This window comes from Salmo salar, chromosome ssa22, assembly GCF_905237065.1.
Source record: "Salmo salar chromosome ssa22, Ssal_v3.1, whole genome shotgun sequence".
Classification (NCBI taxonomy): Eukaryota; Metazoa; Chordata; class Actinopteri; order Salmoniformes; family Salmonidae; genus Salmo; species Salmo salar.
Genome location: NC_059463.1, coordinates 39,440,089 through 39,455,861, shown reverse-complemented (window position 1 = coordinate 39,455,861; position 15,773 = coordinate 39,440,089). Strand labels below are relative to the sequence as shown.

The following is a 15,773-nucleotide window of genomic DNA, read 5'->3' as shown; positions in this document are numbered from 1 at the left end:
TGCGATAGAGATGTGTCGCTCTGCATGAGGTATATTGTAGTTGCACCAAATACTGACTGGTTTTCTGATCCACGCCCCTACCTTCTTTAAAGGTTATCTGTGACCAACAGATGCATATATGTATTCCCAGTCATGTGAAATCCATAGATTAGGGCCTAATTTATTTATTTCAATTGACTGATTTCCTTATATGAACTGTAACTCAGTAAAATCTTTGAAATTGTTGAATGTTGCATTCATACAGTTGAAGTCGGAAGTTTACATATACTTAGGTTGGAGTCATTAAAACTAGTTTTTCAACCACTCCACAAATTTCTTGTTAACAAACTATAGTTTTGGCAAGTCGGTTACGACATCTACTTTGTGCATGACACAAGTAATTGTTCCAACAATTGTTTACAGACAGATTATTTCAATTATAATTCACTGTATCACAATTCCAGTGGGTCAGAAGTTTACATACACTAAGTTGACTGTGCCTTTAAACAGCTTGGAAAATTCAAGAAAATGATGTTATGGCTTTAGAAGCTTCCGATAAGCTAATTGACATCATTTCAGTGAATTGGAGGTGTACCTGTGGATGTATTTCAAGGCCTAGCTTCAAGCTCAGTGCCTCTTTGCTTGACATCATGGGAAAATCAAAAGAAAACAAATTGTAGACCTCCACAAGTCTGGTTCATCCTTGGGAGCAATTTCCAAACACCTGAAGGTACCACGTTCATATGTACAAACAATAGTACGCAAGTATAAACACCATGGGACCACACAGCTGTCATACCGCTCAGAAAGGAGATGAGTTCTGTTTCCTAGAGATGAACCTACTTTTGTGCGAAAAGTGCAAATCAATCCCAGAACAACAGCAAAGGACCTTGTGAAGATGCTGGAGGAAACTGGAACAAAAGTATCTATATCCACAGTAAAACGAGTCCTATATCGACATACCTTGAAAGGCCGCTCAGCAAGGAAGAAGCCACTGCTCCAAAACCGCCATAAAAATGCCAGACTATGGTTTGAAACTGCACAAGGGGACAAAGATTGTACTTTTTGGAGAAATATCCTCTGGTCTGATGAAACAAAAATAGAACTGTTTGGCCATAATGACCATCGTTATGTTTGGAGGAAAAAAGGGTGAGGCTTGCAAGCCGAAGAACGCAATCCCAACCGTGAAGCAGGGGGGGGGCAGCGTCATGTTGTGGGGGTGCTTTGCTGCAGGAGGGACTGGTGCACTTCACAAAATAGATGGCACCATGAGGCAGGAAAATTATGTGTATATATTGAAGCAACATCTCAAGACATCAGTCAGGAAGTTAAAGCTTGGTCGTAAATGGGTCTTCCAAATGGACAATGACCCCATGCATACTTCCAAAGTTGTGGCAAAATGGCTTAAGGACAACAAAGTCAAGGTATTGGAGTGGCCATCACAAAGCCCTGACCTCAATCCTATAGAAAATTTGTGGGCAGATCTGAAAAAGTGTGCGAGCAAGGAGGCCTACAAACCTGACTCAGTTACACCAGCTCTGTCAGGAGGAATGGGCCAAAATTCACCCAACTTATTGTGCGAAGCTTGTGGAAGGCTACCCGAAATGTTTGACCCAAGTTAAACAATTTAAAGGCAAAGCTACCAAATTCTAATTGAGTGTATGTAAACTTCTGACCCACTGGGAATGTGATGAAGGAAATAAAAGCTGAAATAAATCATTCTCTCTACTACATTTCACATTCTTAAATTAAAGTGGTGATCCTAACTGACCTAAGAGGGACTTTTTACTAGGATTAAATGTCAGGAATTGTGAAAAACTGAGTTTAAATGTATTTGGCTAAGGTGTATGTAGACTTCAGACTACAACTGTATGCTTGTTCAGTATATATTGAACGCAGGTGCTTCCACACAGATGTGGTTCCTGATTTAATTAAGCCATTAACATTCCATCATGCTTAGGGTCATGTATAAAAATTCCCAGTTGCCATTATTTTGGCTGCCGTGGCTAAATTAAGGGATCTGTGAATTTGAAAGTTTGGTCTCAAAGGAGCGTAGGGGCATTTAAAGTGTTGTATGTTCCTGTGTGTGTCTCAGTCACCAGATCTCAACCCAAATTAACACCTATGGGAGATTCTAGAGTGGCGCCCAAGACAGCAGTTTCCACCACCATCAACAATTTCTCATGGAAGAATGGTGTGACATCCCTCCAATAGAGTTCCAGACACTTGTAGAATCTATGAATTTACTCATTGAAGCTATTCTGGCAGCTAGTGGTGACCCAACACCTTATTAAGACACTTTATGTTGGTTATGGTTATGTTGGTGTTTCCTTTATTTTGGATGGTACCCATATGTAATCACAATACCCACTTGGCACAGCGGGCAATTCAATGTTGGTTCAAAGTCATTGTAATCCTTCAAAGTTCAAAGTAATCCTTGAAATTACTTAGAAACAATGTTGATTCAGCCAGTGTGTCCTCAGTGGGTATAGTCTACTCAACAATATGTTAAATAAAATACACAAGGAGATTCATAGTTTATTTGCAGTAGTTAGATAGCCTCTTACAGTAGCAGTGTAAATACTTCAGTTATGTTATTATAAATTATATTATCTCAGCAGACCTGGTTAATGTCTTTTCATACCTCCATTGTCTGCTGTCTGCATTCCAAGTGCCTTCAGGAGCAAACATGAAAATTTGTTTTTCTTTTATATCGGTTTGCCACTTTTCGTGCTTTGGTATTCTTTGTAATGAAAAGCACTATATAAATGAAATGTACACCTATTATTATCTATAGCTGCAACGGCAGTTTGACCCTTTCTGTTTCTACTCTGTTACAAGACAGTCATTGACATCACATTGCTCTCTTTCTCTCTGTGGCATTATAACTTCAGATGCTCTACTTTCATTTACCTAGGTTTGATTACTTGATGTAATCAAAATGTATATGAGCCAGGTGTGGGTGCCCTTTATCACACAGTTTTGTATTTCTTCTGGATGTTTTCAACAGTGTACACATATCTATTCTTTCCAACATGTCTCTCTGTGACCGCAGGTGTTCTTGAAGAGCGACCGCGTTGCCAAGATGGTCCAGAGCGGGGGCTTCTCAGCCAATGACTGCAGGGAGGTGTTCAAGAGGCACATTGAGAAGCGTGTTCGCAGCCTGCCTGAGATCGACGGCCTGAGTAAGGAGACAGTGCTCAGTTCCTGGATGGCCAAGTTCGACACCATCTACCGCGGGGACGAGGACCCACGCAAAGCCCAGCAGCGCATGACGGCCAGCGCCGCCTCAGAGCTCATCCTCAGCAAGGACCAGCTCTACGAGATGTTTCAGAACATTCTGGGTATCAAGAAATTTGAGCACCAGCTGCTCTACAACGCCTGCCAGGTAAGAGCAGGCGTTAGTAGAGGGAGGGTGTGTGTGTACGCATCATTGTGAAATATGGTTGCATCCGAAATGGTTCCCTATTCCCATCACTGCTTTTGACTAGGGTCCATAGGCTGCTATTTCTGATGCATCTATGTGTGTGTACATCACTGTTAAAAAAGAACACTACTTTCCCAGTGGGCAAAACTGACTGGTGACAATGAAGTCATCATGATGTCATCACAACCAGAGACTGATGTCATTGCAGACAGTTTTGCCTGCCAGGTAAACAAAAAACAATCAAGGCCAAGAACAGTGCAGCATTTGTTACTGTTGTTTGGGCTATGCCTGCAGCTGGACAGCTACAGTGGAAAGTCTGCTGTCTCCTTTCTCTCATGCAGTAGCAAGGTCACGGATCAATATGGGTTTATAGAATCACACCAGGTTTTAGAGACCAACTGTATTTTTCAAGCATCTCAAGTTTCAAGTTTTAATGTCACATGCACAAGTGCAGTGAAATGCCTTTCTTGCAAAGTCAAACCCCAACAATGCAATAACCAATAACAATGTAGGAGTGCTGACTTAAGATCAGGTTTTCCTTTAAGATTATAATGCATGGTCGAACTGATCCTCGATCAGCGCTCTTACTCTGAGACAATTTGTGGATATGGGCCCAGGTTTTACACCTTGACTAGAAGGCCTGTTTTACTTTAAAACAGGCTCTTCCTGTTCTTGTATTTTGGCAGAAACAGGTTTCCATTTGGTAAAATAATATAAAATAACATGCACCTGACACTTATTTTCAAGAGGGAGATAGCACAAAGCCAAAGCTGGTAAATCACAGGCCTATCTTACAGCCCAGCGCCTAGAGAGCCAGAGCTTCAATCTCCTTCCTATGAGGAGTGACATGTTGAGATTGCTAGAGGACAATGGTGGAAACCAGTGTGCTTGTGTCAGACATAACTCTCCTACCCGCAGCGCTGCTTCACTTGTACAACACTCTATGAGAACGCTGAGACTTAGAGAGCAGATAGCAGTGCTAATATATTGTTCTTCCAGGAGCTTGATTAAAAGTCTGATCACAGGAAGCATTCGGAGCCAGAGCTCAGATACATTTACATTTACTCATAATTTAATGCATTAGCAACCACACTTAAGTGAATGGTCTCATTCTCTCCCATTTCGATTTAATGCACGTGGCCCTCAGAAACCAATGAATTGTTGAAACGGCTTAATTTCTGCCTGAGAGAAGAAGGTATCATCTTACTATTTTCTTCGTCATTTATGTTGTACAACATTTAAAGATGCACTGCGCAGAAATCGTTCTGCCATTTCCTGGTAGAACAAATTCTAAAACTTTGCCTAATTTCAGTTTATGTGACAAAATTGGCAAGAATAGTGTAGAGAATCATAGTACCATCTAAACAGCGGTGAAATATATTTTCCATAACCAAAAATATAGTGTTTTCTGTGGTTTGAAGCTGGTGTACAAACCCAAAAGTAAGAGACGCAAAACAAAACTTCAGAACGGGAGGGATAAAAATATTGCACATAGAACAGACTTGCTTTCAATTAAAATTATAGATGGTTGAGTCTCCTAAAAAGTTACAGCTTTAATGGTTGCTATCCCAACGGCATATCCTCAGGAAGCTTTGAACTGATGTGTTTTTCCTTCAACTGAAGTATAATGGCAGATTGTGAATGGAGACTGGGTTACAATGTGAAGTGATAGATTGATCAGTCTTGTAAATTCAGAGGCATGAGTCTCGCTCCCTCTCTTTCTCTCTCTAACTCGCTCTCTCTCAAATGGCTTTATTGGCATGGAAAGTGTTACCACGTACATTGCCAACACAAACATATAGACACGCATCAAATCAATGATGACGCAGATAGATAACAATAGGACAAATAATAATACTCAATGAGTAGTAACAATTAACGGGACACTACACTAATAAATGAACTAGGACAATAATGAAATAGTGATAAAGACACAGTTAGCAATGTTATTGCTCTGGTTTGTCATTCCACTGCTTGTCCCTACCAGTGTGGTAAGAAGCTACATATTTAGCAGCTAACGTGGCACAAAGTTTGTTTTTGTTTTTCTCCCAGTAGATATTTGATTTTTTCCCTTTCTGTTTTGGTTTCAAATTGTATTTGTTTTCAATTTTGGGAAAGAAAATTGCTCATAAGTCTGTATAGTTCTGGCAATGTTGGAGAAAGTGCAGCTCTGTCTCTGAGGGAAGAGTGAGCACAACCTGTCCTCTCGGAGATTTGTCTATGACGGCTGGTTTCTATGGCCAGGCTGTGCTTACTGAGTCTGTACACAGTCAGTGTTTTTCTCACTTTTTTATCAGTCACGGTGGATAGATAGTCTGCCACCATGTACTGTCTGTTTAAAGCCAAATAGCTCTCTCTCTTTCTCTCTCTCTCTCTTTCTCTTTCTTTCTCTCTCTCTTTCTCTCTCTCTCTCTCTCCAATCCTTAATGTGTTGGTTTGTCTCACGCTGAGATAAAACATAGCCCCTCTGAATCTTCCCATAGTTGCTTTAGATTCTCCCCTGCTCATCCTTTGAAGATGGCTAACCTAGTTTTCCTGTGCAACCTGGCGGCGGAGCAGAGTAGAGCCGCTGGTGGAGGGTCAGGAATGAATCTGCTTGCAGGACAAGGACACAGTGCTGTGGGTTGGTATGGTGTCATGGTGGGCAATCCCTCTGAACATATCCCACTTGGCACTAAGTACTGCAGATCTGCAGACAAATGAAGCTGCCAAATTATAAATATAATCAATCGTGTTCTGTTCGTTCTTTTTGCCCTTTTGCTTTTTTTTTGCATTGGTAACAGGAAACTGTGTTGCTGTGTTTTAGGTATAGAATATTGTGGTGCTTCTCCTCCATGATATGTCTTCAGGTCAGGTCAAAGAGCTGAACTGGGCAGATCAATTTACCATTTGTCTGGATTGGAACACAGACACACATGCTTAAAATCATGCGTTCATGTACGTACACCCACACATATGCACACAAACACATGCACACACAAACACACACACGTACAAACATACACACACACGTACAAACATACACACAGACACACACACACACACACACACATGTACAGACATACACACACACGTACAAACATACACACACGTACAGACAGACAGACAGACAGACAGACAGACAGACAGACAGACAGACAGACAGACAGACAGACAGACAGACAGACAGACAGACAGACGCACAGACAGACGCACAGACACACACACAGATGCAATGATGCACACATAAACAGAGAGATCAGAGGCGAGCCATTTCAGCATACTAAATATCCCTATTCCAGTTACCATCTTGTCACAGCAGTGAAAACATCACTGCTCACAATCAGCAGAATAGCTATTTTCTGCTGACCACTGACACTATAGACCTTTTTACCACAGTGTTCAGTATGACAGGAGCAATAGGCCTTTTTACCGCAGTGTTCTTATGACAGGAGCAATAGTCCTTTTTACCACATTGTTCAATATGACAGGAGCAATAGGCCTTTTTACCACGGTGTTCAATATGACAGGAGCAATAGCCCTTTTTTCCACAGTGTTCAGTATGACAGGAGCAATAGGCCTTTTTACCGCAGTGGTCTTATGACAGGAGCAATAGCCCTTTTTACCACAGTGTTCAATATGACAGGAGCAATAGGCATTTTTACCAGTGTTCAATATGACGGGAGCAATAGGCCTTTTTACCACAGTGTTCAGTATGACAGAAGCGATAGGCCTTTTTACCACAGTGTTCAATACAACAGGAACAATATGCCTTTTTACCACAGTGTTCAATATGACAGGAGCAATAGGCCTTTTTACCACAGTGTTCAATATGACAGGAGCAATAGGCCTTTTTACCACAGTGTTCAATATGACAGGCACAATATGACAGGAGCAATAGGCCTTTTTACCACAGTGTTCAATATGACAGGGGCAACAGGACTTTTTACCTCAGTGTTCAATATGACAGGCACAATATGACAGGAGCAATAGGCCTTTTTACCACAGTGTTCAATATGACAGGAGCAATAGGCCTTTTTACCACAGTGTTCAATTTGACAGGAGCGATAGGCCTTTTTACCACAGTGTTCAGTATGACAGGAGCAATAGGCCTTTTTACCGCAGTGTTCTTATGACAGGAGCAATAGCCCTTTTTACCACAGTGTTCAATATGACAGGAGCAATAGGCCTTTTTACCAGTGTTCAATATGACAGGAGCAAAAGGCCTTTTTACCACCGTGTTCAATATGACTGGATAAGCAGACCTTTTTCCCAGAGTGTTCAATATGACAGGAGCAACAGGACTTTTTACCACAGTGTTCAATATGACAGGAGCAATAGGCCTTTTTACCACCGTGTCCTTATGACAGAAGCAGTAGAACTTTTTACCACAGTGTTCAATATAGCAGGAGCAATATGACAAGAGCAATTGGCCTTTTTACCACCGTGTTCAATATGACAGGCGCAATTTGACAGGAGCAATAGTCATTTTTACCACAGTGTTGAATATGACGGGAGCAATAGGCCTTTTTAACATTGTGTTCAATATGACAGGAGCAATAGCCCTTTTTACCACAGTGTTCAATATGACAGGAGCAACAGGAGTTTTTACCATGGTGTTCAATATGAAAGGAGCAATAGGCCTTTTTACCACAGTGTTCAGTATGACAGGAGCAATAGGCCTTTTTACCGTAGTTTTCTTATGACAGGAGCAATAGGCCCTTTTACCACAGTGTTCAATATGACAGGAGCAACAGGCCTTTTTACCGCAGTGTTCAATATGACTGGATCAGCAGGCCTTTTTACCACAGTGTTCAATATGACAGGAGCAATAAGCCTTTTTACCACAGTGTTCTTATTACAAGAGCAATAGGCCTTTTTACCACAGTGTTCAATATGACAGGAGCAACAGTACTTTCTACCCCAGTGTTCAATATGACAGGAGCAATAGTTTTTTTTTTACCAGTGTTCAATATGACAGGAGCAATAGGCCTTTTTACCGCAGTGTTCTTATGACAGGAGCAATAGCCCTTTTTACCACAGTGTTCAATATGACAGGAGCAATAAGCCTTTTTACCAGTGTTCAATATGACAGGAGCAAAAGGCCTTTTTACCACCGTGTTCAATATGACTGGATAAGCAAACCTTTTTCCCAGAGTGTTCAATATGACAGGAGCAACAGGACTTTTTACCACAGTGTTCAATATGACAAGAGCAATAGGCCTTTTTACCACAGTGTTCAATATGACTGGATAAGCAGACCTTTTTCCTACAGTGTTCAATATGACAGGAGCAACATGACTTTTTACCACAGTGTCTAATATGACAGGAGCAATAGGCCTTTTTACCACAGTGTCCTATGATAAGCTGACCTTTTTACCACAGTGTTCAATATGACAGGAGCAACAGGACTTTTTACCTCAGTGTTCAATATGACAGGCACAATATGACAGGAGCAATAGGCCTTTTTACCACAGTGTTCAATATGACAGGAGCAATAGGCCTTTTTACCACAGTGTTCAATTTGACAGGAGCGATAGGCCTTTTTACCACAGTGTTCAATTTGACAGGAGCAATAGTCCTTTTTACCACTGTTCAATATGACAGATGCAAAAACACAACCTCTCATGCTTGATTTTCTCTCTTTTGCTGCGTAGAGAGTACTCACCACTTAGATTTAATGGCCAGTGGTTTGGTTTTTGTCTGATGAATTTTGAGCGGTAAATAAATGTATTTGCATTGCAGGATGTAGGATAATTTTCTGTAGGGGCACATTTTTTATGATGGATGTTTTTCTGTTAATGGGGCAATCCGTGATTCAAAAACAACAACGGCTGTATATCATTATTTTAAGGCTAGGCACCACAGGCTGAAGTTAGATTTTTGCATATAACTATCAATTTTGAGATTTGTTTGTGTACAGTATAGTGTACTACTTTCAACCACATAAGGCTCTGGTCAAAAGTAGTGCACTATGTAGGGACAAAGGTACCATTTGGGGAGACAATCCTCATAAGAACCAACCCATGGCAATGGCAGCGCCGCATTCTCCACGGTTCTCTCTCGATGATTATCCTAGAATCCAGATTGATATGCTGTGTTATTATTTGAAACAATGGTGAAATGGTGCATATCCATTTAGATTGATGACGGAGTTCTCCCCAAACAGAAGATGATGCTGTTCACTGCTCGCTGCTCAGCACTAGATGCCTCAGGGCTGGTTGGAGAAGATGTGATGAGAGGTTTTCAGGGATTGGTTAAGATTCAGAGGCCATCAGTTTTAGCTCTTATCTCGTGGGATTTAAGTCATTTGTTAAAGTCACATAACAAGAGAGCGGGGGAAGGGAAAATGACTATTTCTGTCCCAGATAGAAGGTACCAGGAAGCACTGCAGAAATATGGGAGTGACTCGGAGCAGGGTGACTAGACTGGTACAGTGTGACTTGTTGTAAGGCTTGGGCGTAGTGGGTGAGGAATCAAGCGCAGGAAGCAGCTATACAGGGTAGTGGCTTTTAAGGAGCACAACGGCGAAACACAAGCCACCCCAACAGCGATCCAGAGCGCACACAAAACAATGTGCCCCAAACACAGGGGACAGAAAACAGTCGGCGCAAAACCACGCACTAGAGCATAAACACAATCAGCGTGAACACAAGCAAAAATACAGAGCAACAATCCCGCACAAAGAGCAGGTGGGCCTACTGGCTAATATAGCCCCGCTAATCAGCCCAACACATAACAGGTACAAACAATAACGGAAAGGGGGGAAACAAAAGGGAATCAGTGGCAGCTAGTAGGCCTGTGACGACGACCGCCGAGCGCCACCCGAGCAGGAGGGGGAGCCACCTTCGGTAGGAGTCGTGACACCTGTGGCCCCCCTGCACCAGCCTTCCTGGCTCTCCCAATACAATGTAATGAGGCTGGGCTGCACAATCAGGTGATAACCAGGTGAATGTGGTACAAGTGGCACTGAGAGTGACTCAGAGCAGGTTGAGTATACTGGTACCTTGTACTAGTAGACTAGTACACTGGTACAGTATGTATGACCAACGGCCCCATCGCACCAGCCTGCCTGGCTCTCATGATACGACACACTGAGGGTGGGCTGCACAACCAAGTGACCTAACTGTGCTATGCGTGGCACAGTCCAGCAGACATATCTATGGTAATGCAAAGATGTACATGTCTCTTTTCCTCATGCCTATTGGAGATGTGCAGGAATATGTATTTCTAAGAAGGTTGTTACAGCCAATCCATGTATTTTTTCTTTCTGCTTCGTGTCTGCTTTCCATTCTGTAATGTGACTCATTATGAGTTCCAGTTCAGTAAAGCATGAAACACACATACACAGAGTAATATGTTTCGTGTCGTGAGTTTCAGTAAAGCATGCAACTGAATAGACGCTTCAAGGCCACATCATGACAGCCGCTTGACCTAGTTAAATGGCTCTCTGAGTGGCGTGTAGCAGTCGTTAGTGTGTGTGTGCGTGGGCACGTGTGTGTGTGTGTGTATGTTTGGTCGTGTAGCCACGATAAGCCAAAGGCAAGCCACTCTGCATCAAACACATCCATCCACATAAAACATACATCATTTAGCCTTTCTGATGGTGATGGAGTGAATGGCATTTTTTGTCAATAGAAAGGCGTTCTAAGAGGCGTTCTGAATGAGTTTGTGCCATTAGACGACACATACACCACCTGGAGTTTATTTAATGAAAGCACAATTAGACATAATTAGCAGAAATTGTCGGGCAACGTAAGCGCAGTCGGAAGCAGAAAATGTGAATGTGCTGTTGCCTGCCATGTACTCACGCATAGAGATGAGATGGATGGCCTTACGAATCTCTTTCTCATGTTAACCAACAAATCATTTTAACATTTGCCATCTGATCTACTTGGATGATCGTTTGCCTTGCTGAAGAGGTTGCCACAGAAGGCTGAATGCATATGAGTCATCTTTGTAACCAATGAACCAGTCAATGCCAGTGTCAGCAATGACATGGCAAAAATAAAAAATAAAGATGACAATTATTGTCACGCAACGAAGCATCACAAATGTGATGATAATCACACCTCAAGGTGACAGATTCATTATCTTGGCTTTGAGCTGTAGTGACGCGGTTATATTCTTTGAGCATTACTGTAACTCAATAACAAACAATGAGACTGCTGGTTGGGTATTATTGAAGGCCAGTGCTGTGTCCAGTATCCAGTGCTGTGTCTCTACAGTACCACAGTAACAATTCAGTCTCTTAGCTCCTCTCACAAGGCTGCTTGGGTGCTGCTGAACAGTTACAGGCACTATGTATGGAAGTGGTCAGCGTTAATATTATTCATATGGAGCAGATAACACGCAGACTGTGTCCCAAATGGCACCCTATTCCCTATGTAGTATGCTACTTTTTACCAGGGCCCATACGATTTTTCTAACAAATAATAGTGTACACTTAGTACTAATGTATTTGTACATTTACATTTATGTCATTTAGCAGACGCTCTTATCCAGAGCGACTTAAATATGCACAAATATAGCCTAGTTCAAATACATTTGATAGAACTTTGGTTTTGAATATTTTGGATCACAAATTGAGAGTGGGAGGAATAATTTACATTTTGTTTAATCATTTAGACTCTGAAGTCTGGCATTTCATCTGTGACATTTTCACAATGCAACAATCCAGAGTTTATTTTTTTGTTTTGTTATTCCGTCAATGCATAGTGCGCACAGCTCACAGCCTACTGCCTACCTGCTATGGTGAGGGGGTTCATGTCTACAATAGCCTGGGTTTCTGCTGCACTAAAATACTGTAAATAGTTAAGCACTTAAGTGCCAAACCTCAATACTGCATCTAGAGGTATTCAATGAAAGCAGATTTGGTTGCTTGTTAGTGCTATGACACCACAGGGTGAAAATATCTGTTCTGTTGGTGGAGCGTGAATCTGATACAGTGATACAATGATGCAGTGTAACAACATCACTGACTGGTTAAAAAAAACACTGTTTCTCACACTCTCCTCGCTCAGCTGCTCTGATGTGTGATCATGAATATTTACCCGCACGGATGAACTCTCTTTCTCTCTCTTCGACTGAAATTTTTCCCCAATCTCAAGTGGCAGCTGATTAAATTACCTTCATCGTACGCACAGGGAGATGTCAAAGTGAGGTAAGAGAGAGCAGAGAACATTAAAATGAACCTCTAACTCTGAAACGAGCAATCACAAACCCCGCAGCCAACAGACAAAAATGTGTGTGTGCAGTGGTGTAGAATAACCCTAGTGTTTGAATAACAAGTGTTGAACCGAAAACCACACCCATCATGCTCACATTTATATTTTAGCAGACACTCTTATCCGGAGTGAGTCCATACATTTTCATACTGTTCCCCCATGGGAACCAAACCCACAACCCTGGTGTTTCAAGCACCGTGTCCTACCAACAGAGCCATACAGGACTTCTATTGCAAATTGATTTTGAGAATGTTTGTTTCAATATCTATGTTTTTGCATGTTCATCGATGAATTCATCCTATGCTACTCTATTAAATAACATAGATTTTCTAAATGAATCTAATCTGTTACTTGGATTTATTGCACCTGTTACTGAAATGGTTATTCCAGTTTAGATGCTTTAGGTAGTCTCATATCTTAGTCTTCCTAACCCTGGCAGTCATACTGAATGCAAGTTGCGGATGAATAATGTTTGATATCCCCACTCTGGCTGGATTCCGATAGGAATTACACATCACTTAGCAAGCCAGCATTATGTGACTTGCAGGCCTGATGTGGTGTGCAAACCATGAGGTTTAATTGGGCTCTCACTTGATAAAGGTCACAGGACTGAAAATGAACGAATGCAACAAGCATGTTTTTGTCACTAACAAATACAATCACGGGTGGTAACTCTACAATTAACTCGAAATATGCAAATAAGGCTTTACACCAGAGGTGTCAAACTCATTTTTTCCCTAGGGCCGTGTTCGGTTGTCAATGAGGTCCGTAAGGCCGCATTGAAAATGTATTTTATTTCCTCACCGTCAAAAAGAAATAGTCCCCTATCCATTGTTTTTTGCCATTTTTGATGCTCCCTGACTGTCTATTTTAATTTGGGAGATTATTAGTGAGCTGGACACAGTCAAGAAACTGTATGAATGTAGGTCCATTATCATTTGTACACAGTTTCCATTTGATTTTGATTGGACACCTGCTTTACGATAAGCAATGTGTTATTTTAATACTGAAAAGAGTGGAACCATAAAGACACTGGAACATTGTTTCATTTAACACTCTCAGTGTTAATTTAACACTGGAGAATGTGCTGTGCATGCACACCACACACCCACAGACACACACACAGCTCCCCCACTCCTACTGGTGTTGGAGGAGAAAGGCAACACCCCATTATGCCTTCGTTTGCTTCGTCAGCAACTGTTCGCTGGTGAATTATGCTTGAGGGAGTTCTGCTTCCAGCATTGAACTGATCTGATTATGGAACCCTCTGTGTGTGTGCACGTACATGTGTGTGTGTATGTGTTTGTGTATGTCTCTTTGCGTGCCTTCATGTGCCTGCGTGTGCGTGTGGTAAGGCTGGTGATGGGATCTATATAATGCAGCACTATAGATTGGAAGAAGGGAGAAGGGGAAGGGGGACAGACTGCATATTGTTGCTAAGCTAGCCGCGAGGAGAGGGAGGGCTAGATAGATACACTCTTATCAAAAAGGGTTCCAAAAGGGTAAATCAGCTGTCCCCACAGGCAACCCCTTTTGGGTTCCAAGTAGTACACTTTGGTAACACTTTACTTGAAACCCAGCGTCATAACACATTATGACACGTCATGACCATGTCGTAATATATCATAACAGCTTACATAACTTGTCATAACCTTTTATAATATGGTCATAACACTGTCATGAGACATATATGTTGACCTGTTGTGTCATATAATGTGTTATTTTATGTCTGGTTATGACAGCTACATAAGAGTGTCAAAACCCACAAAACCTACCACACAAGGCAAAACATTCCGTTACACCATAACCTACATGTCAACAATATGTTTATGTTATATACAATACCAGTCAAAAGTTTGGACACACTGCAGGGTTTTTCTTTATTTTTACAATTTGCTATATTGTAGAATAATAGTGAAGACATCAAAACTATGAAATAACACATATCATGCAGTAACCAAAAAAGTATTAAACAAATCAAATATATTTTATATTTGAGATTCTTCAAAGTAGCCACCCTTTGCCTTGATGACAGCTTTGCACACTTTTGGCATTCTCTCAGCCAGCTTCATGAGGTAATGGAATGCATTTCAATTAACAGGTGTGCCTTGTTAAAAGTTAAATTGTGGAATTTCTTTCTTTCTGAATGTATTTGAGCCAAGCAGTTGTGTTGTGACAAGGTAGGGGTGGTGTACAGAAGATAGCCCTATTTGGTAATATACCAAGTCCATATAATGGCAAGAACGGCTCAAATAAGCAAATAAAAACGACAGTCAATCATTACTTTAAGACATGAAGGTCAGCCGCAAAAACCATCAAGCGCTATGATGAAACTAACTCTCATGAGGACCGCCACAGGAAAGGAAGACCCAAAGTTACCTCTGCTGCAGAGGATAAGTTCATTAGAGTTACCAGCCTCAGAAATTGCAGCCCGAATAAATGTTCAAGTAACAGACACATCTCAACATCAACTGTTCAGAGGAGACTGCGTGAATCAGGCCTCAAATTGCTGCAAAGAAACCACTTGTAAAGGACACCAATATAACCTCTTACATCTAGACGTTCCGCTAGCGGAACACCTGCTCCAATATCCAATGATAGGCGTGGCGCGAATGACAAATTCCTCAAAAATACAAAAACTTCAATTTTTCAAACATATGACTATTTTACACCATTTTAAAGACAAGACTCTCCTTTATCTAACCACACTGTCCGATTTCAAAAAGGCTTTACAGCGAAAGCAAAACATTAGATTATGTCAGCAGAGTACCCAGCCAGAAATAATCAGACACCCATTTTTCAAGCTAGCATATAATGTCACAAAAAACAAAACCACAGCTAAATGCAGCACTAACCTTTGATGATCTGCATCAGATGATAACCCTAGGACATTATGTTATACAATACATGCATGTTTTGTTCAATCAAGTTCATATTTATATCAAAAACCAGCTTTTTACATTAGCATGTGACGTTCAGAACTAGCATTCCCACCGCAAACTGCCGGTGAATTTACTAAATTACTCACGATAAACGTTCACAAAAAACATAACAATTATTTTAAGAATTATAGATACAGAACTCCTTTATGCACTCGCTATGTCCGATTTTAAAATAGCTTTTCGGTGAAAGCACATTTTGCAATATTCTGAGTAGATAGC

The 15,773-nt window shown here is 41.3% G+C and overlaps 1 protein-coding gene across 17 annotated transcripts in view; it reads left to right on the top strand.

Moving 5' to 3' along the window:
• Positions 1-15,773, top strand: part of LOC100380688 (calcium-dependent secretion activator 1) — a 158,319-nt gene that overhangs the window by 61,617 nt on the left and 80,929 nt on the right. For all 17 annotated transcript variants that reach the window (XM_045705299.1, XM_045705298.1, XM_045705300.1 and 14 more), the window contains exon 3: positions 3,035-3,367. In XM_045705299.1, the coding sequence (XP_045561255.1) occupies positions 3,035-3,367 (333 nt within the window). The remainder of the gene's footprint in view (positions 1-3,034; positions 3,368-15,773) is intronic.